Genomic DNA, 24,310 nt, shown 5'->3' with positions numbered 1-24,310 from the left:
TTTTTGTGCAAATAGTTCAGTTATTTAGTGATGGAAGCGCATTTAAGACTTTTAAGTAACAGCGAGAAGGCATTTTGTGAAGGCTGATGTGGAAACCTTCTGAAATTTGATGCTTTTTTTTATTGTCTCTCCGTTCTTCAAAAGCAACCCAGATTTAACATTCCGGAAATAAAGAACGTGAAAACTGGTTTGTAAGTCAAATATACCTACATTTTAAAGCTAATTATTGTTAGAGATATTTTTATACGATTTGAAAAACATATATAATTGCGTCAACACATTGACTCTAAAGTCACTACAATCTATTATACACCTTAAATGTGTGTGTAAATAAGGACTGACACTTAAATTTATTCGTCGTTTTTCTACCAAATGCGTTTCGCTTTTAAAAGAACACTATTGTCACTGGTCGCAGTTGAGATTCATTGTATGTCCGCGTCTATGCAATGACTGTTCGGATTCAGATTAATAGGTATGTATACGTAAATTCATCATTTGCAGTTGTCACTTTTCACAAATCACTTGCATATTTTTTGTGCTGTTTGGTTACAAAGATACCTGCCATGTTAAATCGTGTTAGTGACACTCTGATTTCTCTACTTGTTGTATATCTAGAGGTACTTAAAATTAAACTGTTCTGTTTTCGTTCCGTAGGTTGACCATTCGTTCTGTGCCAAACACGCAGTTCAGGGAATACTTTCATTTTTACGTAGTCGAAAATTGGTAGAGTTGTAACAAACCGAAAACTGTGAAACACGGCAAAATGCCCGTTCCGTATTACCCTCCTGAACCCACCGAGTCCATATTCTGCTAACAGTCATTGGATCTCGACCAACGCGAGCAGCAATGTCGCGATACGATAAACCGCAATCGCGATAGGCTACAATCCGACCTTTATCAAAGCCGGAAACGTGATGGTACGCATTTCTCCTCCTTACTCGAGGCATCACAACAACGTTTCACTAGGCAACGCCGGTCAAGTGATGTTTGTGTATGAGAAATCGGTTGGAAACTTTCCTCATGTCAGCACGTTGTAGGTATCGCCACCGGCGCCAACCTTGTGTGAATGCTCTGAAAAGCTAATAATTTGCATATCACGTCATCTTCTTCCTGTCGGTTAAATTTCGCGTCTGTAGCACGTCATCTTCGTGGTGTAGTAATTTTAATGGCCAGTAATGTATATTACGCGTCGTTGATTAACGATGTTCTGTAGCATTAAAACATAATACGACAGTCCCTGGAACAGACTTACAATTACCTGTGTCTCTATGAATGATTCCGACCAGAATCGTGTACTACCTAGTACCTACTGCCTTTCAATAGGTCGTAGTCAGAGTTTTGGTAATCGTGTTTCTATTAGTGCTTGGACGAAAAGACGAAATGGAAAGTTCTGCGTGCTGGCGTGCGTCGCCGCACATAACGAGTTCAGTGGCGCTCCGCGACCGTAACGAGCGGCACCAAAAAGGCGAAGTGGGCGAGAGAGTGAGCGGGCGCCGTACAATGCAGGTTGGCGTGCCACGGCTGGCCAAAGCATTCCTGCCAGCCGCCAAGCTTCCGGGGCCGCTCCGGCCGTCCATCAGCGGGCACTGCGCGCTGACATCATCCGCTCGAGTAGGAGGCCGAGTGACCTGCCATCCCTTGTATCGTTCGTCACGTCGCGGTCGGAATGGGATACAGTGACTCACATAATTATTCGCTTCGTATTCATGATTTCAGTAACAATTCCTGTAAGGAATGTAAAAACTGAATGTCCATCGTGCGTCTAAAGAACACCTGAAATACAAACGTAAGAATTAACAAACACAACAAACACAAAACCAGCGTTGTACAAAATTGTTTCGATGCCTTCCTGTCTACTTATGGTCCAAAAGTTCAGTATCTGTTAAGCATTCCTTTCGTCTTAATTACTTCTCTGGGACGATTTGGAATGCTCGCCACTAACTTCCGGGTGTACTCGGGAGATATTTTCTGTCACTTTTCTTGCAGTCAGTTTTTCAGCTGTTCTCGAGATGTGATTGGTGTTTTCCTTGTTTCTGAGTCAATTTTGTCCCAAAGCTTCTCAATCACATTCAAGTCTGGTGATTGAGGGGGCGGGTGAAGCACCTTTTGACAATTCACACATTTCAGGCCATATGTTTTGGATCGTTATCTTGATAAAACTTTAAATGTTCCCCATTCTCCATGTTTCCGGCGCTCTTTTGCAAATTGTCGCACATATTCTAAGGTACTGAAATTGGTCCATTTTACCTTCAATAAAAACCAGTTCACCAACTCCATTCGGCGACGTGCACCCTCACACCGTTACATGTCCACCGCCATACCTCACAAAAAAATGGTTCAAATGTCTCTAGGGGACTTAATTTCTGAGGTCATCAGTCCACTAGAACTTAGAACTACTTAAACCTTACTAACCTAAGGACATCACACACATCCATGCCCGAGGCAGGATTCGAAACTGCGACCGTAGCGGTCGCGCAGTTCCAGACTGAAGCGCCTAGAACCGCTCGGCCACTTCGGCCGGCCATACTTCACAGTTGTTTTGAATTTTTTTCTCTTGAAGCTCAATGCTAGGTCGCTGCCAAACCGTTATTCTCCCATCAGATTGAAATATGTTCAGTTTAATCTCGTCAGCATATAGAGCGTCATTCCATCACACATTGTCATCTCTATCACTTTCTTTGGCTAACAAAATTCTCTTTCTTTATTTATTTTACTTACGAAGGGCTTCCGTCTTGCAATATGACCGTGAAAGTTATCTCTTCTGTCCATATTCCGTTTTGGGGATGCATTCCTTTCCGATGTCTTTGGCAATCTCAGTAGAGAGTTTTTTTAGCATTTAACTTGGGATAATTTTTCGTTTTTCTGATGATGTAACACATTCTGGTACAGAAAACGTTCTTGGACGTTCCGTGTGCGGTACATTGTCAATTCTTTATTTCTCCCGGAATCGTATGCTTATATCGGCCTTCATTTGCAACATTTCAGCAATTTTACGACAACTTGTGTCCGAGTAACTTTGTTGTCTCGCGTTAACATCGTTTGGAGGTTCCATGGCCAACTGGTTCTCCCCTCTCACCTAAACGTAAACATTTTGTTTACGTTCTGTCGAACAGGAATGTTAACAACTAGTTTGCAGTAGCAGTAGAAGTGTGAACCAATCGCCACATAAACAATTTCAGCGGCAGACATGTTCTCGGTAGTGGTAGCGTCTTTACAGTGCTACTACCTGACGACGATATTATTGCACTTGGCCAGCTGTGGCCATTATCGGAAACACGCACTAACGTTACAGTATAAAAGCACAGTGATGACAAAGACTGTACATGACTTTACGAGAGTCGTGCATACCCTATCAACTGGTTCAGCGTGTCCTCGTGAAATACCGATCAAAACTCACGATAAGCCGGCCGAAGCTCCCTCTCTCCCAGATGCAATAATATTGCGGCCTACAAGTACTTGTACGAAACGACATTGTCCAAATGACTGTGTGATAACAGCATGCGTTTAACAGTCGCGGTCCGAGGAAAAGACCTTCTCGTAGGCAGAAGCTGCGAACACGAGATGTAGGAAAATTCAAGTACCTCTCCCAGTTAATTCTAAAGCCATTCTGCCATTCTCTCTCTCTCTCTCTCTCTCTCTCTCTCTCTCTCCCTTTTTCCTCCTCCTCCTCCTCCTTCTTCTTCTTCTTTTTTGCATGCTCTCTGAGCTTGCCCCATTGCGAGGGACGTCTCTCCCCATGCCCTCGGTTCGATCTTGCAGCCGGTTACTACATAAGCATTTTTTTATTTTTCTTTGCTTTTGTTCGTCGTTAACATTAAAAGCTCTTTGACCCTGTTTCCAAAAATTCCCGAATCTACTAATATCTGGCACAATGAAGTTGAAGTTGGTAAGCGTGAGAAACCTATAGGTCTCCTTAAATGAAATTCTCAAGATTCGTAGGTCAAAATCAGCCATAAAAACTAATGATGTAGATCCATTAAATAATAAATCAAAACAAATTAAATGCAGAACATTTTTAAAAATATTTGTTGCGCCCAAATAAATAGCACGTTTGAGCTCATTTAGCACTTTCGTTTCTTTCCATTAACTCTTCCCTTAATCGGCGTGTTTCTTTTGACATTCTTCTGTCTACTTTGGATTTTATCGAGCAGGCTTGTCAGCAAATTTGCTTTTGTGATGTAGCTTCCTAACTTTTCCTGTATTTTGTGTGATTTCCTCTTGAATGCCAATTTCTTTTAGGTATTTTTGTAGCTGCCATATTATTATCTAAGACTTTTAAACAGCTTGACCCACTGCTCTCTTTCTACTGGCTTCGTAATTTACAGTTTCTTGTTGTAGTAATAAACTTTAGATAGGCACAGAACCTAGATTCAGTCTTTATTCTATTGAAGTGATATGGTCATGAGTTATCTTAAGCTGTTTCGTTACAGTTTCGTGGCATTTATGTTGTTCAGGACCATATCCAGCAATTTTCTTCAGAAACTTCTTTTCACTGAGAACTGGCCACCTTTCATTGCGATATTTTGTGTGAATACAATGTGCTTGCATAACTTTTACTTACAAACAGTGTAAAAATGAGCAACAAAATGCGAAAAGATGCTCGACCATTACAGCTACCTGAGGATATACGTGAAGAAATCTAGAAGCAAAAAATAATTACTCATCAGTACGTCTTTTTGGCAATGAATGCATAAGTGGCAGTCAAATGAAAATGAGATGGATGGAAAAAATTAAGTAAACTGTTTATTATTTGAAAAATAATCACGATAACTGTTAGTTAATAGATGTAGCGCATTGTGAGACAGGACTATCCCTGCCTTCGTACAAAAATGTTGGCTGTTGCTACAGAACCATGATTGTACATATGCGGGCACCTCTTCGTCCGAAGAAAATCAACGGTCACGAATGTCTTCCTTCAGGTCTCCAGAAATGTGGAAACCGCATGGAAAGACTCTGAGCACTATGGGACTTAACTTCTGAGGTCATCAGTCCCCTAGAACTTAGAACTACTTAAGCCTAGCTAACCTAAGGACATCACACACATCCATGCCCGAGGCAGGATTCGAACCTGCTACCGTAGCGGTCGCGCGGTTCCAGACTGTAGCGCCTAGAACCGCTCGGCCACCCTGACCGGCCGCATGGAGAGAGATCGGGACTCTATGGAGTATGTGCAAAGGCTTCCAGCGAAACTCTTCCAGCATAGTCGAAACAGCTTTGGCATGTGGGGCCTCCACAGTCGGGACCGTCGATTTGCTTCGGATGAAGAGGTGCACGCGTGGATAGCTTCATGGTTCCGTAGGCAACCACAAACATATTTTCGCGACGGCGTATACAGTCTTGTCTGACAGTGGGATAAATATACTAATAGTTATGGGGAAAATAATAGCAGTTTACTTTCTTTTGTCCCATCTGACTGGTTTATACTTGATTACTGCGCCTTATACAATATTTTTCGCCTTTGTAGGTTGGGACGCAACTAGACAAGAAACTAGCGATCATTTAGTTAATAGCGGTCATAGTTGAAGCGTTTCGTATTTTGTGATCTGAAGAAGGGCACTAATGGCTCGAAACGCGTCGCGAATTAATAAATGTTATACAATTAATACTCGATAAACATTGCTCTTGGTTATGGTCTATAGAGCGAATAAACACGACCAGATAGTAAGGTCAAAGGAGGGCAGGGACATTGAATCGACAGTGCATTCCCTATCTGTAGTTATTTCGGAAATTTTTCTCGATTCGACGTCCGCTAGCCCGCTTTGATAGTCTTAGCAAGTAGATTTTCTCCATCCATAAGTACGAGGGCTATCCAGAAAATAACAGACGTTTTGGTCTATCGTGGCTGTGGGCGGGGCAACAGCCGCCGTCTTGGTGTCATAACGTTCCTTCACTCAGTGCGCATCCTGCGGTGGTAGCTTATGGTCTGTCTCTCTGCTGCTTTGTTTTCTGTGACGTGTTGAAAGTGTGCGCTGCAATAAGAAACCTTTCCACTTCTGAGATAGCTTCTGTGATTAGGTTTTTGATGGCAAAAGCCTACAAATTAAATGAAATTTGTCGCGATCTTCTTAATGTGTACGGAAGAGAAATAATCACTGAAAGCCTAGTGAGGCAATGGTGCAATAATATTTTTAATTGCCGTACCAGTGTTCACGATGAGCACCGCAGTGGTAGGCATACCCTTGTGAATGACTAACTGGTGACGAAAATCAACGAGAAAATTTGTGAATATTGTCATTTCTCCGATTACAAAACTTTCACAACATTTTTTTCTCAAACTTCGCGGAGTTTGGTGCATGAAATTTTGATGGAGAAGCTTGGTTATCAAAAATTTAGTGCTATGCGGGTTTCCAAAATCCTAACAGAAGACGACAACAAACAGACTTGTTGCACCACAGATCTTCCTCGAAGATTACGAGAAAAATGGTAACAAACTTAACAATCGTATCGTAATTGGGGACGAGACTTGGGTGAATGTCAGTTGCGAAACAAAAGGGCAGTCGATGGAATGAGGAAACCCAGATTCTCCGAAGAAACCAAACGAAGTGTTCGCGAATACTGTCAGCAAGAAAGATGATGGTTTCTGTGTTTTGGTGCACTATAGAAGTTATTCTCATTAATATCCATGAACGTGCGCAACAGTTATTGACTCAGAGAAGTACTGTCAAACACTGACAAAGCGGCCGGGCTAAACAAAACAAGCGGGGGGGAGGGGGGGGGGGAGGGACTTAGCGATGAAGTTTTTTCGTCATCCACGATACAGCCCCGATTCAGCGCCGAACGACTATGGCCCCTTCCCACCAATGAAGACATGGCTCGCTATACAACGCTTTGATGCTGACGCCGAACTGCGTGCCGGTATAAACTAGTGGCTGCAAAGGCGGCAGATTTCACAGAGCCGGTTTTGAAAAACCTGTGCCACGGTACGATAGTGCCTCATTTTGAATAGCAATTATGTAGAAAAATAGCTTAAGAGTGTTCCATTAAAATGTATATAATAAAATTTGGTTTCTCCATATTGTTAATTTTTTTTATTTCAAAACGCCTGTTACTTTTTGGGCAGCCTTCGTGTTTTGGCGGAAACTATACTGGCACAAAATCTCACGTATTTATGCTTCGCGACCTTAAATAGGAGTGCAGTGAGCGGAGAAGGTGCAGATAGCCATCGGCTCTCATTTGCCCCCCACAATTGAGAGCCGGGCGTTGCTAAACATTAGACCTCGCCGGCCGTTCCATTTACGAAGGCAACGCCAGTGAGTGGTTGTGCAGCTCGTTAAGCGAACTCACGACAGGCACCCGGAAGATGTCACTCGGCTGCCCCGCGGAGAACAAAGACGGGCGGCCTCGTTACCATTCTCGTGGTCCACGACCTCGGCCAATGGGGCGCCGTTTGCACACTGGTCAGCCGTCCTCCACTCGGCCCTTTCATCGTGCGTGACTCCGCAGTACGTCCGGTGCGGTCTCTTAATGCCGACTCACTGCGTGCAATAGGACTACGCATCGGCCTTCTCGCTGACGTTTCTCGAGATTGGACTGTTGTGGAACTTTGTCGCCAAGGATCAGCGAGCGTGTGAATGCGGGGAAGGGAAATGGAAAAACTTCCCTTTTTGGCATCCTCCGTCCCTTTGAAGACACATGAGAAAACGATTTTGCATAATGGGAACTATTGTAGGTCTTCCATACAGGCCTCTTTGCTCTCAGATGATGTAAGATCTTGCTGGAATTGCCTTTAAAGATAAGTAAATTTTTGAAATGGGGTGCGGAAAGAAGCATACCAAATTAAACTCCGAAACCAGCTAAACCATGTCACAATACCTATCTGCTATGTTGTTATTAGATGTTTTCATGCCCATTTGAAAAAAATTACGTTTTAGACATAATAATGAAGTTAATAACAATCATCGTCATCATGGTCCATCTTAATCGTAGTGGATGGTCTTTGTGGCAGTGGATTATAATCAGTCGTGACAGTCGTGATCATGGCTGTTGGATCATGATAAAGCATGATGATGATGAATAGTTTTGCAGCATGAAAATGTAGCGTAAAGATGAATGGTGGTACATCATGTATTTGTACAGAAATAAAATGATCCTCAACAAAACAAATCTAAGACAGAGACCTGTAGTGGAATAATTTGAGTGTACAGAAATGTAAATATCTTGGGGAGTGATAATGTCGACTAACTATTGTGCTACAGGAAAGCGTAAAAAATGAAAACAGCTCACTAATAATGCCGAAACATCTGCCCCAAAAACTGCAACACAGACAACTCGAATCCCTCTAAACAGAAAACCTCAGCTAGAGAACTTGGAGGTAATGGGGAGAAAAATTATGAGGAAGATTCTGCAACCTAAAAAAGACGGACATAAATACAAATTACTTCAGAATAGAGATCTGTGAGAGAAAACTGGAGAAGTGTACATTGAGGATGTAGCACAGTGAACATGACACCAGAAGCCGTAAACAGCAGAAGATCGGAATACCATAAACGAAATAAAGTCGTTTGAAGATCGAAGAAGACGAAACCTATGTGGTTCAAGGAACACAAGGAAGCCCATTCAGAATAAAAGAACAAATACTTGGGTGAACGCACGGGGAATCACAGAAATGACGTATGCTTAACTTAGTCCGCAGTTAACATGAATGGAAGAAGCGTTACACGTATTACAGGTTCGAAAGTTCTTCTTCTTCCCGTTTATCACCTCACGTATTTCTAAGTTCTCCATCGCTTCTCTATGCCTCTGGTTCCTACGCAAGAGCTGATGTATTTCCAGCCGGCCGGTGTGGCCGAGCGGTTCTAGGCGCTTCAGTCTGGAACGGCGCGACCGCTACGCTCGCAGATCCGAATCCTGCCTCGGGCATGGATGTGTGTGATGTCCTTAGATTAGTTAGGTTGAAGTAGTTCTAAGTTCTAGGGGACTGATGACCTCAGATGTTAAGTCCCATAGTGCTCAGAGCCATTTGAACCATTTTCTTATTTCCAGCCGTTAAAAAACAGTTTCACATGTTACACTGAATTTGATAGTTATCTTGAAACCTGTTCTTTAATTCATTTACGTAGCCATTACCATATAATATCTGTAATGAGAGCGTATGCTTTAACTATTCTTGTCTTGTTTTTGGATTATCAATCTTTTACTGGTTCGGTGATTTGCCACGGACCGCCACAACTTTCTGTTCTGTTCTCACCGCCTCATCCCAGAGTACAACTTACACCAACGGCCTCAATTATTTGTTGGATAAGTTCCAATCTCTGTGTTTCTCTTCAGTTTTTACCCTGTACAGCTCCCTTTGGTACCATGGACGTTATTCCCTGATGTCTTAACATCCAGTCCCTTCTTCGTGTCGGTGTTTGCCACACGTTCCTCTCCTCGCCGATTCTGCGGAGAACGTCCTGATTTCCTCGCTTTCGTCTTTGCCTGTTTTTCCACAGTTCATGCCCACTTTCATATAAGGCTGTGCTCGCAGCCTGCATTCTCGGTAATGTCTTCGCAAAATTAAGGCCGAAGTTCAATACTGGTGGACTGCTATTAGCCAGATATGATGCATCTTTGCCTGCGTTAATCTCTTTGATTTTCGTGTTTTTGTATTATTTTGCTTTCATTTTGTTTCGACTACATTGTGGTCCCAATTTTGATGGTAAGTTTATTGGTGATCTCATTTCTGCTACTTGTCGACAATTTTCGTTTTTATCGTTGGTTTATTCACAGTCAGCAGTGTGTACTCATTAGACTGTTCATTCTATTCAGCAATTGTTCCTTATTTTCACTACGGATAACAATGTCATAAGCGAATCTTATCATTGATATTCTTTCAGGATTGTAATCTCACTCCCTAATCTTTGTTTTATTTCAATTATTGCTTCTTCCATGTGAAGATTGAACAGTAATCTAAAAGACTGCCTCACCGCCGTGTCTATAACTGAGCTCTTGTCCCGGAACCGGAATGCAGCTAAAGGTTGCCTATCTGACAGCTTCAAGGGGAAACAAACGTTTGATTTTTCACTATGTGGCGTATATGTTGACCGAAATTAAAATTTTAAAATTTTGTCATAGTCTGCCCATTAAGAGGTAACAGTCTTATGTTAAAAATTTAACACAATAAGAAAAGTACTGTTAGAAACTGTGTGTTTGTCTTGAAGCAGCGTAACTGGCGGTGTGCAGATGCTCGGACTGTATAAACCCAGTATTTCATAATGAGGGCACTCACTGACTTCCACTAAACTTTGTGTATAACTGCAAACCTGTTACTTTTTCTCGCTTACATGCTTGATGTCAAATATTTAACACTTTAACCAATTTTTAAAGTAATCAGACGTTTGAAGCTTTTTTTGTACATGGGAGTTTGATTCTTCAAAGAATCGGGTGTTTACTGGTGCATTTAATAATACAGTTACTTCGTTGTTGGTCTTCATTCCTATTTTTCTGTATTGGTTCTTGTACATATTGAGTATTAAGCGTCTTTGCTTATAGCTTACACTAATTTTCCTGAGAATTCTTAACATTTAGGTCGACCGTTTCTGTTAATGGGTTTACATTTTCTCGAGTCTTGTCTCCATTACTTGTTGCAACGAATATTTCTGTGTCAAAATCCATTTAGCTACATCTTCACTCTGCCGAAATATAAGTTCTGCATATTTTTTAGTAAAATTCTGATTTCCATATGTAAGTGGGGTTAGTCACGTTCTCATTCTGTGTGGTTGGACACAGGTGAATGTGGCGCGGAGGGAGGGCACACGAGACCGGCTCCCGGGCTGTTTACGCTACGGGCGTAGCTTTCTACTCTGTGGAAATCACACCAGCCTTGAGACGCACCCTTGATAGACCCCAGGGAAAACTGTTACGCAACAGGGATTCCTCCGTAAACGTATTGCCGCGTGCCTTGACGGAGAAGAGATTCCCATCTGTCCAGCGTCCGGGGACTTCCACGTGGAACCGGCCAGAGTCCCCTAACAGCGACCTTCCAGATTGTCCACGTGGCGGTATACCCAACCTTCTACGGAACCCGAGGAAGGAGATCCCGTTCCTTTCCGCGTCGGAAGAATCTTACTCGATTCTGCTTTAAATCTGTCTTCAGTCCGAAAGTTGGCTTGAGCAACACGACGCTTTACTAGCAATGCTTGCATTGAGAAGTGTGACCTTACTTGCCTCTGCTTACTGAACTTAATTACTCTGCCAAATGTAGGAGACCTAGAGATTAACCTGGATTCCGGCGCAACTGGGCATTTTTCACGTGAAAAATTAGTGCAAGAGGTGAAAGTAGCGTTAAGTCACAGAAAAAAGTCCTGTGACCGATTTGGGATCGAACTAGGGACCTTCAGGTCAGTAGTCTGGCATCTAATCGTTGTGCCACCGATCGTACTTACATACTTAGATGCGATATTTTATGTCAGAATCTGTCCTTTGTTAAGCTTATGTAATATCGTACCAGGGTAATAACTTAAACTAATGTTTACTCTGAATTGTCAAAACAAACTATGATATAACATTTCCAGTGTTGAAGTAGCTGCATGGGCACGATCCGAACGCCAATAAATTAAAAGAAGTGCGGCAGTCAAGTACTAGATTGTTATCTTGATTAATCGGCGTTAATCGTAAGGATATGCGTGAACCACAGAAGCGATACCAAGATCATAACAGTGTGGAGTGCCCAAACTTGACTGCATAATTCAAGTTTATTGTCCACCGATGATCACCCATTGGTATATCTTGTGATCTCTCAAAGGCGTTTGACTGTCTGAATCATGAAATTCTTCTAGATAAACTTACGTATTGTGGTATGAGTGGGGCATTGCACGAATGGTTTGATTCATATTCAACTGGAATTATGCAGAAGGTTGAAATTAACAGTACAGATAACCTGTAAAGATCAACAGAGTTCTCTAACTGGGGAGGTATCAAGAATGGTATCCCACAGGGTTCAGTGTAGGGTCTCTTATTATTCTTAATATATGCTAATGAATTGCCACTCTGTTTTCATGAAAATGCGAAGCTATTTCTTTTTTGCTGATGGTACAAGTATAGTAATCAAATCCAACAAACAAGAATTAGCTGAGAAAATTGTAAATAATGTCTTTAGAAAATTATGAAGTGGTTCTCTGCAAATGGACTCTTGCAAAATTTTGAGAAAACACAGTGTATACAATACTGTACAGTAAATAGCATAACACCATTGATAAATATAGCCTATGAACATAAGTCTGCTGCTAAGGTAGAATATTCAAAATTTTTGGATGTGTGCAGTGAGGAGAAATTGAATTGGAAGAAACGCAGTGATGATCTGCTGGAACGGTTAGGTTCAGCTACTTATGCTATTAGGGTTATTGCAAATTTTGGTGGTAAACATATCATTCAATTACCCTGCTATGCCTATTTTCATTCATTGCTTTAATATGGCATCATATTTTGGGCTAATCCGTCATTAAGAGAAAAAATATTCATTGCACAAAAGCGCGTAATCAGAATAATAGCAGGAGTCCACCCAGTATCACCGTGCAGACATAAGGAGCTCGGGATATTCAGAGTACCTCCGCAATACATATATTCACTTATGGAATTTGTTATTAGTAATCCATCCCAATTCAAAAATAATGGCGAAGTGCATAGCTACAACACTAGAAGAAAGGATGATCTTCACTATTTTGGATTAAATCTGACTCTGACACAGAAAGGGCGAATTATGCTGCCACTAAAATCTTTGGTCGTTTGTCAAATAGCATTACAAGTCTGACAGGTAGCCAACCAACATTTAAAAACAAATGAAAAGAATTTCTGGATGGCAACTCCTTCTACTCAGTAGACGAATATTTAGATATGAAGTAGTAAAAAAAAAGTGCAAGAAGTTATGTTAAACTGACACGTTCCACGTCATGATTAATTGTCGTATTCATGACCTATGGAGCAAGTACTGATGTAATGTAATTTACATTTACTGTAAACGTTCATGTGAGGCTGTGATCTGCAGTTTTACCGCCATGCCACTGCGCAGATATCATCTGCGCAAATACTTTCCAATATATTACGACTTCAGTCAGAGGCGAAAGGTTTTTAATGTCTCTTGCGCCTTCTGATGCAGGGCCACGTTCCTTCAGACCAACAACTTAGATTTTACATGTTTCGTATTTCGGTTGCGTTACAGCACACAGAAACATTGGAAGATCATTATTATATGAAAGCACCAGCAACAGCGTACAGATGCAGCATTCGCTCCGACGTACACAGAGGAAATAAAAGTCGATATACAAAAGGTCGACGAACATTTGCTTATAAAGTATATGAAACTGCGTTTCATGACTAGTTTGTATGTGCGAGACATGTACACAAAATTTTGCGTATGCGTGAATGATGATGTTATTCGCAGATGTTGAAGTATCACGTGCTATCTTCAATGAGTCTGTTAGCGGACTCATGTTTACAAAATGTAAGCTAGCCTTACGCACTACGGTCGTGTGAAGCGTGTTTGAGCATTCAGCAGGGAACGTTTCGCGCTTTGCGGATGAGAGGAGTCAACTGAGGTGCCGGTGACGCAACGCTGGCGTAACGCGCGCTTACCATCCCCAAACAAACTCACTTTCATTGCCGCGTGTAGCCGCCAACCTCGTGAAGCGAGCCGACGGACACGGCAGCAGCCACCACTGAAAGGCAACCGTCTTATTCTCTGACAGTTTCTTGCTCAACCGACTGTGGCGAAATTCAGTAGTTCGTCCCTTGTAGGCGAGGGAACTACGCCACTCTGTTGAATACAGTACGACGTTGTGTCACGATGTGTGGAGACGATCACATTGTTTGTCGTTTAGAGAAATAAAGAATGGCAGAAGCAGGGTTAGGGTTCAACGTCCTGTCGACGACATAATCACTGATGAAATTTTGTCCATCCGCCCAATGGAATGTGCCCCCAGAAAAGATCGAAGATTGGTCTACTAATCCCCCTATGCCAATCCCGCAACTTGCCTGACACGTACAAGAGACCGGAGCACTTACGTGACCTTTTACTTTATAAAAACTAATGAGAAAGGGGTCACGAGTGCTCGAACAAACACTGTAATGCCAAGAATTTTACAATCGGAAGTGATCATGATTTATTTTATTTAATACCTACGCAAACACTGATTCAGATTCTTATAGGATGCCAGTTATTGAACTATATGAAATAAAATCGTCATAACTTCTGAACGGTTTGCATTATGACGTTCAAATTGCCCGGTTGGCGGCGGGGCATGATGGGAATTAGTATGCGCATGCCCGTTTGGTTTAGCTACGAAGTCGACTTTCATTTGGATGGGTTCATCAATAAGCAATTTTGGCGCATTTGGGGGACTGAGAATCCGCATTTCGTGATCGAGAAGTCTCATCGTCCTCAGCGGGTGACCGTGTGGTGTGCTATGTCCAGTCACAGAATAATCAGTGCGATATTCCTTGATGGCATGGTGGCTACCGTACGGTACGTGAAAGTCTTGGAGGATAATTTCATCTCCATTATCCAAAGTGGCCCTGATTTCGGCAAGATGTGGTTCATGCAAGGAGGAGCTCGACCCCATCGAAGCAGGAGAGTGATGACCTGGAGGAACACTTTGGGGACCGCATTCTGGCTCTGGGGTACCCAGAGGCCACTGGCATGGGCCTCGATTGCCCTCCATATTCTCCGGATTTTAACAGATGTGACTCCTTTTTGTGGGACTATGTTAAAGACAAGGTGTACAGCAGTAATCCCAAAACCGTCCGCGCCGATAGGTGAATGGTCAGCGTGATGGACTGCCGTCCTAAGGGGCCCGGGTTCGATTCCCGGCTGGGTCGGGGATTTTCTCCGCTCAGGGACTGGGTGTTGTGTTGGCTTCATCATCATCTCATCCCCATCCGGCGCGCAGGTCGCCCAATGTGGCGTCGAATGAGATAAGACCTGCACCAAGGCGGCCCCTATAAGGGGCATCCCTGCCAATGACGCCAAACGCTCATTTCATTTCATTACCCCAAAACCACATCTAAGCTGAAAACAGCCATTCTGGTGATGATCGACAGCATCGATATTCCGACTCTTCATTGGGTCATTCAGAATTTCGTTTTTTCGTCTATCCCCATCGTCGCCAATGATGGTAGGCATATCGAACATGTCATGACTTACATCCGAAACTCTGTAGTGACGTTTACGTGTTGAATAAAATGTGTGCACGCCATAGTTTGTAACTATTTTCCGTTTTTTTATATAGTTCAATAATTGTCAGCCTGTATCTATATTACGAAACGAGTAACCCGAGGCACACATCGATTGCAGGTTTCCTATCGAATGGCTTTGAGGAGCAACAAAAATCTTATTTTCTTTATTCCATATAATTATTGGCCGAATTTAAAAATTTAAAATGCTGTCATTATCTACTTGTTAAGAGGTGTAATGTTATGTTTAAAGGTACTGTTGGATACTGTGTCATGATGCAGCGTAATTCACGGCGCGCAAATCACCCAGACTATATTCATCCAGTATTTTAGACTTAGCGGCTTCCAACAAACTTTGCCATAATTTCACCCCTTTTCGGAACTTTTTATCGTTGACACCTCCACAAAATAATGAACAGAAAAAGATTATTGCTTAGTATATTTTTGCTATTCATTCAATAAAACGTTAACATCAGTCATCATGTTTCATTACTGCCTTACTACTAACTCAATTTGCAATAAATGTTGCAGACAGTATCTACATATACCACCGAATGTACCTGCTTAATTATATCATTCTAAGACACATTGTTCAGGAGAAAAAAACATTGAGATGCGTTAAACGGATTTTTTTATGCATGGGAGTTCGATTGGGTGATGAATGGACAGTGGAGGTGTCACTGGTGTACTTCTAAGCGAACGTCATCCGGAGCCCCAGAGCGATGCTCGTTTGAACTAACACCTTACAAGGTTTTCAAATTGCTGGGCAATGCGTTGATATCTCTTTCGAACAGAGTCAGATCAAAGCCCCCTCGACCTAGGTTCTCTTTACGATATTCTAGTGAACTTCATAGTGGCCACATGATTTGCCGCAGATGATCACTGAAACTTCCAAATCGAGCAAAGAGGCAGACAAACACACAAGGCGCACGAATCGAACGAAGATGATTATTCAAGCTACCAACCACTTGAGTGGACGAGGACTTTCGGAGTGCATGTAGACCGGTTAGTAAGCAGGTATTGTCCAGGAATACAGTGCACAAATTTCACAGATTTTTGAACGGATGCAAATTGCGCTCGGCGCACGTTTCGTGTGTCCATTTGAAACGGAGCTCACACTCGGGGTCGGGAAAGTTTGGGCAGGTAATCGTCGGTGTCCAAACAACGATCCCTGCATTTCCCGTGTCAGATTTGGGAAAAATAATGGGAACTTGAATCTGGGTGGCCGAACAGGGAAATTCGTACTTCAGTTCATCGTCGTCATTGTCATCATCTGCGATGTGCACTTCTGAATAATGGCCTCCTCTTCACCTTACTGCCGTCTTCAGCTAAACGCACTCTCTAGTTACAGGTGCCAATTATCCAACTACCATCAGGTTGAAACTTCCTGGCAGATTAAATCTGTGTGGCGAACCGAAAATCCTGAAATCCGCTGCTCAGTAGTAGCCTTAGGACATCCACAATGCACGTTATTTGGGTCGTGATACACGTGTGTTTGCGTATATCGTGCAGAAAAACGCTCATACTCACTTGTGCATTGATTGAAGTACATGTCAGTGCAGATAGAAATTAAACACATCGGATAATAAGCGCAACACACGCGATGCCGGATGCAGGGACAAAACCTGCAACATCCGCTTTATGACGCAGCGGGAATTGCTTCGGCTCCAAAGTACGGAAGATGGACCGTAGCAATGGTTTTGGGGGATATGAGGAAGTGAGCGCTGAGATGAGAGGGCTGGTAGCAGTTACGGCCGCAAGTGCTGAACTTTCTTTACGTCAAAGATGACTGTAATAACAGACCACAGGCGCCTCTGGGAGCCACGTTGAGACCGCAGGCTTAAATAGCTTTCTCCGTATTTGAGCGATTTGCAGCCATCCTGTAAGCGGCCCTTTCGAAGCTAATACGGCGTCGCTGTTAATTACTTTCGTCGTGTGAAGATGCCATGAGAGTGAATGGCGCGCACGCGCGCGCGTTCACACACACGGACACACACACACACACACACACACACGGCGCGTTCATCATTCTACAGAACTTGTAGAATTGCCGCCATTCAAGGCGATGTACACTCTTAAGATAAAAAATGACGAACCACGAAAGAGTTATGCAAATTGCTATTCATGCGGATATCGACGGAAAATGCAGCATTGTAAACTTTGATGGCCAGTGGTCGAATGTGTTATACTGCAGCAGAATTTCACCGCGCAGCTTGGCGGGGTATTAAGTCTTTGCGATTTCCATTCCGTGTACTCATAATGGACTGTAATTGTGCCTCATGAACAACGTACGCATATGTCAGCATTTTAGAGAGGACGTGTGGTTTTGCTCAAAGAAGCCGGTTGCAGTAATTGGGAATCGTTCGACATTTGAATGGAAGCTGTGCCACTATTCGACGATGTTGGCAGGAATGGGTGACCGTGGCCGAACAAAAATTGGCTCTGAGCACTATGGGACTTAACATCTGAGGTCATCAGTCCCCTAGAATTTAGAACTACTTAAACCTAACTAACCTAAGGACATCACACACATCCATGCCCGAGGCAGGATTCGAACCTGCGACCGTAGCAGTCGCGCGGTTCCGGACTGAAACGCCTAGAACCGCTCGGCCACCGCAGCCGGCGTGGCCGAACACAGCGACTTTCGGTCGACATAGAGAGGCAACTGAGCGTGGGGATCGAGCAGTCGTCAGAGAGGCATTCAGGGGCGCGTATTCAGCTTTATCATCGATCCGACATGCAACTCGTGCTTCAGTGATCGGATGGACCATCAATAGGTGGCTCCAGAAAGGAAGCTGAGCTCACGCCGCCCCTTGCGCTGAGTACCATTGGCCTGTGCACATCAACAAGCCCGTTGTTATGGTGTCGAGCACATTCGCCCATGAATCTCATTGATAGGAGTAGAATTGTCTTCAGTGATGAGTCCCGCTTCGAATTGAGCCCCGAGGGCATCGAAGACGTGTCTGGAGACGCCCTGGCCAGCAGTGGGATACCAGCCTCACCGTCGGCCCGACAACCGGGAGTGAGAGTCTGGAGCTCCATTTCTTTTCATAGCAGGACCCCATCGGTTGTACTCTACGTCCCGTTTTGCCCACCTTCATGGCGATCAGATGGTCAAATGTTCAAATCTGTGTGAATTCTTAAGGGGCCAACCTGCTGAGGTAATCGGTCCCTAGACTTACACAGTGCTTAAACTAAATTAAACTAACTTATGGTAAGAACAACACACACACCCATGCCCGAGTGAAGACTCGAACATCCCGCGGGAGGGCCGCGCTATCAGTGACAAGGCGCCTCTAACCGCGCGGCCATGACGATCCATCCAGGGCTTACATTTCAGCAAGATAATGCCCACCCGCATACAGTGAGATTTTCTACTAATTGTCTTCAACTGATCGCTCCCCAATCGAGAAGAACGTTTGAAGCTTTCTGGGCAGGACCCTCCAACCAGCTCGAGATTTTGACGGCCTGACGCATCAGTTCAAAAATGGTTCAAATGGCTCTGAGCACTATGCGACTTAACTTCTAAGGTCATCAGTCGCCTAGAACTTAGAACTAATTAAACCTAACTAACCTAAGGACATCACACACATCCATGCCCGAGGCAGGATTCGAACCTGCGACCGTAGCGGTCGCGCGGTTCCAGACTGTAGCGCCTTTAACCGCTTGGCCACCACGGCCGGCGACGCATCAGTTCGACAGAATTTGGGACGTTACCCCTCACGAGGATATCCAACATTTGTATCAGTCGATACCAAGCCAAATTATTGCTTGCTTCAAGGCCAGAGGTGGACCAACGCGGTATTGACGCGGTAATCATTTGTTTGTTTGCACATGTACATCACATATACCGATTTCTGTCCCATTTGGATAATTCCTTCGTGACACATAGTTTTTTTTTTTTTGTCCTGAAGTGTAGGCCCATTAATGTTTTTTTAGCACAATGAAGCTACCTCTAGTGCTCAGTAGCCTGCACTAAAAATTTATAAAGCTACCTACGTCTCATCTGGAATGACTCGAAAACTAATTGTTATGTCTTCAGTATAAAGACTGGTTTTTGCAGTGGCTAGCACACGGGACTCGCATTCGGGAGGGCGACGGTTCAATCCCGCGTCCGGCCATCCTGATTTAGGTTTTCCGTGATTTACCTAAACCGCTTCAGGCAAATGCTGGGATGGTTCCTTTGGAATGGCTCGGCCGACTTTCTGCCCTATTCTTCCGTAATCCAATGAGACCGACGATTTTGATGTTTGGTCTCTTCCACCACATCAGCCCGAAACCCCCAAAGACTGGTTTATTAGAGATCTGCACGCTGGTCAGTCCTGTGCAAGGCTCTTCGTCTCCGCAAAAATGCAGCAACCTACATGCATTTTACTGCTTACTATATTAGAACGTTCGGCTACCTCACCAGTTTTTACCTCCCACACTTTCCTTCATTACCAAATTGACAGCTACTTGATACTTCATGATGTGTTGGGAAGTTCACACGTTTACGCGTGGGGCACGTTCATGCAGAGCACTATCCTCGGGAACCGCTCTTGGTACAGCGCTACCGACAATGGAAGATTAGCACTGCACTTTACTGACGGCTGTCACATCCTTGCGTAGAACGTATTGATGTTTTTGTGCAAGGTGAGCAAATTTTGTTACTCAAATATCGAAGATTCTCGGTAGCATACCTGTTAGAGTTTAGAATAGATAATTATTTGTTCGTTTACTGGAGATTTTTTTACTTTACAAAGTTTTTTTGTATAGTTTCAAAGCCTGAAAAGTTACGACCATAGTTTTGGAAATAATTCAAACATGGCGATGGCGCATATTTGGCCACTATTTGGACTGCCGTCGTAACTCATTTCCCAGTCAGAGCAAATTTAAGACAATAGCATTTGCAAATCTAATCTAAAAAAATGAAGACAAAGGTGAATAAAAGATATAAATTACTGAAAAACCTCTTTGAACCTAGTGTGTCTCTAGGGGAAAGGCTTAATTCTATGAGAACGAGGACTGATAATGGCACGAAATTTACTAAAGCAAGTACAAGGAAAAAGGTGGACAGGTCTGCTTCTGTTTTCATCAGCAGTGTTCTGCCCAAATCCACCCTTTCACGTGATAACTGCTCTCCTGTCTTCTGCCATTCTCTTCAGGTTCGCATAGGTCCCGTTCCTTTACGTCGCCTGTCATCTTGTATCTCCGCCTTCCCTCAGTCTTCTCTCACCAACTAGACCTTCCAAAGCGTCTGGTAGCAGGCACTCCCGTCTCAACGAATGCCCAATCCTGTTCATCTTTCTTTCTCTTATAACCTGCAGATGTCTTATGGAGAAGATGAGAACAGTGATTGCACTTATTGCCTGAAATGATACAACCAGTCAAAAAGAAATCAAGAATGGATCCAGTGAATTAGATGTAAAATGTGGACTCACAACGGTTGTGCCACAGGAAGAACAAATTTTTGTGTGTGCATAGATTGGAACTGGGACAGTTACAATGCATAGGCTTTTAACTAACATTCAGACTTCTGTGAAGAACATATTACGCTAAAAAGTGTAAGTTCGGCAAAAAATTGTTTAATGTCAGTAAAATTTTTTTATTTCGGCATGTTAATTCGTATAAGTAAGTCTGTAGTTCTGTTTCTGTCAACAAAACGTATTTTGGAAATATTAGTAATGTGGTTTGTTTGCTCACTATTGTATTCAATGATAAGTGTAAACGATGCACGCGGCTTGAGCCTGTAACAAATTATTTTTTAATAAATGGAATATTGAGTCAGAAGTATATATATATATATATATATATATATATATATATAAGCTTCTTATAAGACTAAACAATTTAAACACGATAAATTTAATCAAAAATGTGAAAAATACCGAAAAGAAATCCACATAAATATGTCCCGGTGTCCCCTTCTATATACAGATACCTTATTTTTGTTTGATTCTACTATAATTTTTTATTTTTTTTCCAAATCGATTCAGTACCTCTTCTTTAATTACTCGATCTACCCATGCAGTCTTCAGCATTCGTATAATGCACCACATTTCAAAAAATTATATTTTCTTCTTGTCAGAACTGCTCATCGCCCACGTTCCACTTTCGTACAAAGCTACTCTCCAGACAAATATGTTCAGAAAAGGCTTTCAATACTTAAGATTACCTTTAATGTTAACAAATGTATCTTTCTCACTTTGTAGTCTAATTCCCTCAGCGACACCTGATTTAATTCTATCTGTATCACTGGGTACAAATGCGACCGCGGTTCGTCGAAGGAGTTAATGAAAATAAAGTAATATTACATGAGTTGACTGGTTGCAGTTATCCTTATATGAAAATGGCTCTGAGCACTATGGGACTCAACGTCTGTGGTCATCAGTCCCCTAGAACTCAGAACTACTTAAACCTAACTAACCTAAGGACATCACACACATCCATGCCCGAGGCAGGATTCGAACCTGCGACCGTAGCGGTCACGTGGTTCCAGACTGACGCGCCTGGAACCGCACGGCCACACCGGCCGGCCAGTTATCCTTATATAAAACTCGATTCATCAATCTGCCTAGCGACTCCAAAGACCACTGATTTGTCACTATATAATACGTCATTTTAAATATTTTGTTTCTAGCTGCCCCTTCTTTCTCTGCCACCACGTATCACTATGGGAGTTGTTATCCCCACAGTATTATTTTTTGTCATGCGCTGGTTAGTTGAAATTTATTCAGCCATTTCAGAGCTCCGCCAACGGCGTTACTGCAGTGGTAACATCGGTTCCCGTCAGATCACCGAAGTTAAGCCCTGTCAGGCTGAGCTAGCACTTGGATGGGTGACCATTCGATCTACCGAGCGCTATTTGCAAGCAGGGTGCACTCAGCCCTTGTGAGGCAAATTGAGGAGCTCCTTGATTGAGAAGTAGCGACTCCGGTCTCGTAACCTGACTGCATCCTGTGACGCCAGTGGGCTGAGGATGAAACGGCGTTACCGTTGGGTCTTCATGACCAGTTCGGGCGGAGTTTTAGTTTAGCTTAGTATTTCAGAGTTCCCACACGCCACCCCTAATGGTTGTAGGGATGACTATCATCAACGAGATAAGAGCTATACGTAGGGACTTCAGGAACTAAGTTAGACATCAATAAATTTTTATTATTTTAGGTGCCACAGCCACAAATTCATTGAAATAAAATTACATTTTCCACCCTGGTTGTTATGCCATCACTGTCATTTATACCACGATGAACTGATTTCGGCCATTTTCAAGTACGTACTCATATTCTCGTACATTTTCGCAGTAAACGTTTGTGGGTGTATGCAAATATATTTTTCTGTACGTTTGTATACATCCACAACGGGCGACGCCGTAAATTTACAAACAGAGGAGTAAGCATCTTAAAACGCAAACGCTCGGATATTAGCTGGGTGGTAATATAAACGAAACGAGGTGGAAATTTGTGGTAAGGTCTTATGGGACCAAACTGCTGGATTCATCGGTCCCTAAGCTTACACGCTACCTAATCTAACTTAAACTAACTTACGCTAACAACGACACACACCCCCATGCCCGAGGGAGGACTCTAACCTCCAATGGGGGAAGCCGCGCGGACCGTGAGTAGACGCCCTCTATATCGCTCGGCTACCCCGCGGGGCCTGAAACAAGGTTGGAGGGATCAGATAATAGTACCGAAAGTACCCTCCGCCACACACCATTAGGTGGCTTGCAGAATATGATGTAGATGAACTGACAGTGTCGTATAACAGCCAGGATGTTGCAAAATATAAGTTACACATGTCAAGCGCGCAAAAATTGTCGCATCTAGTCTCTGTTGATCCATTGAGGACGTGGCACAGAGGCTGGTCAAATATTTAACAAAGAAATTCGCCAAGCAGCCGTGCGGATTGAGAAGTTATTTTATTTCCGGTACCAGTTTTTTCAATCCAATATTCCATCCTTAGTCCCCACATGCACCTCTAAAAAATTATCGATTTGGCGTACTGGGGTCATCTGTTTCTGCATGTCGTCAGTTCGTAGCTTGAAGTAGAAATTCATGACATCGAGAAACAGATAGCCCCGGTGTGCCAATATCGGTAATTTATGAGAGGTGCAAGTGGTGCCTGAATATGACATATTAAAGTGCCGTAACTGGTAGTGAAAATAAATAAAATAACTTCTCAGTCTGCACGGCTGTTTGGCGAATTTCTTTGTTAAATATTTGACCAGAGCTCGCACGGAAAAGTATAGGTCTTTGTTTTTTTGGAATTAAAGTTATTGTGAAGGTGGTTTTATGAACCCTCTACCAGGCACTTAAATGCAGAGTATCAATGTAAATGTACTACCGTCATCTATATGTGTGCATATCGCTATCCCATGACTTCTGTCACCTCATTGTGTAAACAGGCGAGGTGATCGGTGAGGGTGAGAGAGCTGAGCAGCCGGTTGCGTGTTGTTGCAGGAGCTGGGCCGCAACACGAATGAGCCGGAACTGAACACGATAGCCTGCTACTACTTCGACGGGCAGGGCAAGGCGCTGCGGCCCATGGTCGCCATCCTCATGGCGCGCGCCGTCAACTACCACATCTACAAGGAGAAGAGGTAAGGCACGGAGGACGTGTAACACATTAGAAAAACAGTCAGAAAACTGAGGCACGGACGTGCATTGCGTAGATCCTTGTTAAACGTATTATCATGTATCACTAGAGCCTTAGTATATACATCCTAAAATCTGTAACATAATTCTAGGGCGTCGTAGCCTCTCGTTGCCAAAAACACTCCAGAAGGCTAACAGACATTACATTAATGCGCTGGAGATGTAGACTTTAGAACTCTCTGTATTATATATTATTAACGCCGGCCGATGTGGCCGAGTGGTTCTAGGCGCTACAGTCTGGAACCGCGCGACCACTACGGTCGCAGGTTCGAAAATCCTGCCTCGGGCATGGATGTGTGTGATGTCCTTAGGTTAGTTAGGTTTAAGTACTTGTAAGTTCTAGGGGACTGATGACCTCAGAAGTTAAGTCCCATACTGCTCATACCCAATTGAACCATTACATGTTATTAACAATACATACGTCACGTGGTATTTCTCAGAAAATTCGTTGTCACTGGAAGGACATGTTTCATATCACCGCTTCCTTGCACTTCCCTCTTACAAGCGGTTTGTCGGTCGGTGTCAGTAAAGGA

General features: G+C 43.2%; 1 protein-coding gene across 2 annotated transcripts in view; it reads left to right on the top strand.

Annotated features, from left to right (window-relative positions):
* The window catches only part of LOC126109619 (all trans-polyprenyl-diphosphate synthase PDSS1), a 793,792-nt gene that overhangs the window by 575,894 nt on the left and 193,588 nt on the right, over positions 1-24,310 (top strand). For both annotated transcript variants that reach the window (XM_049914662.1, XM_049914663.1), the window contains one exon: positions 23,583-23,722. In XM_049914662.1, coding sequence (XP_049770619.1) covers positions 23,583-23,722 — 140 coding nt within the window. The remainder of the gene's footprint in view (positions 1-23,582; positions 23,723-24,310) is intronic.

The sequence above is a fragment of the Schistocerca cancellata genome, chromosome 12, assembly GCF_023864275.1.
Source record: "Schistocerca cancellata isolate TAMUIC-IGC-003103 chromosome 12, iqSchCanc2.1, whole genome shotgun sequence".
In the NCBI taxonomy this organism is placed as follows: domain Eukaryota; kingdom Metazoa; phylum Arthropoda; class Insecta; order Orthoptera; family Acrididae; genus Schistocerca; species Schistocerca cancellata.
This window is presented reverse-complemented; position numbering and strand designations above follow the sequence as displayed.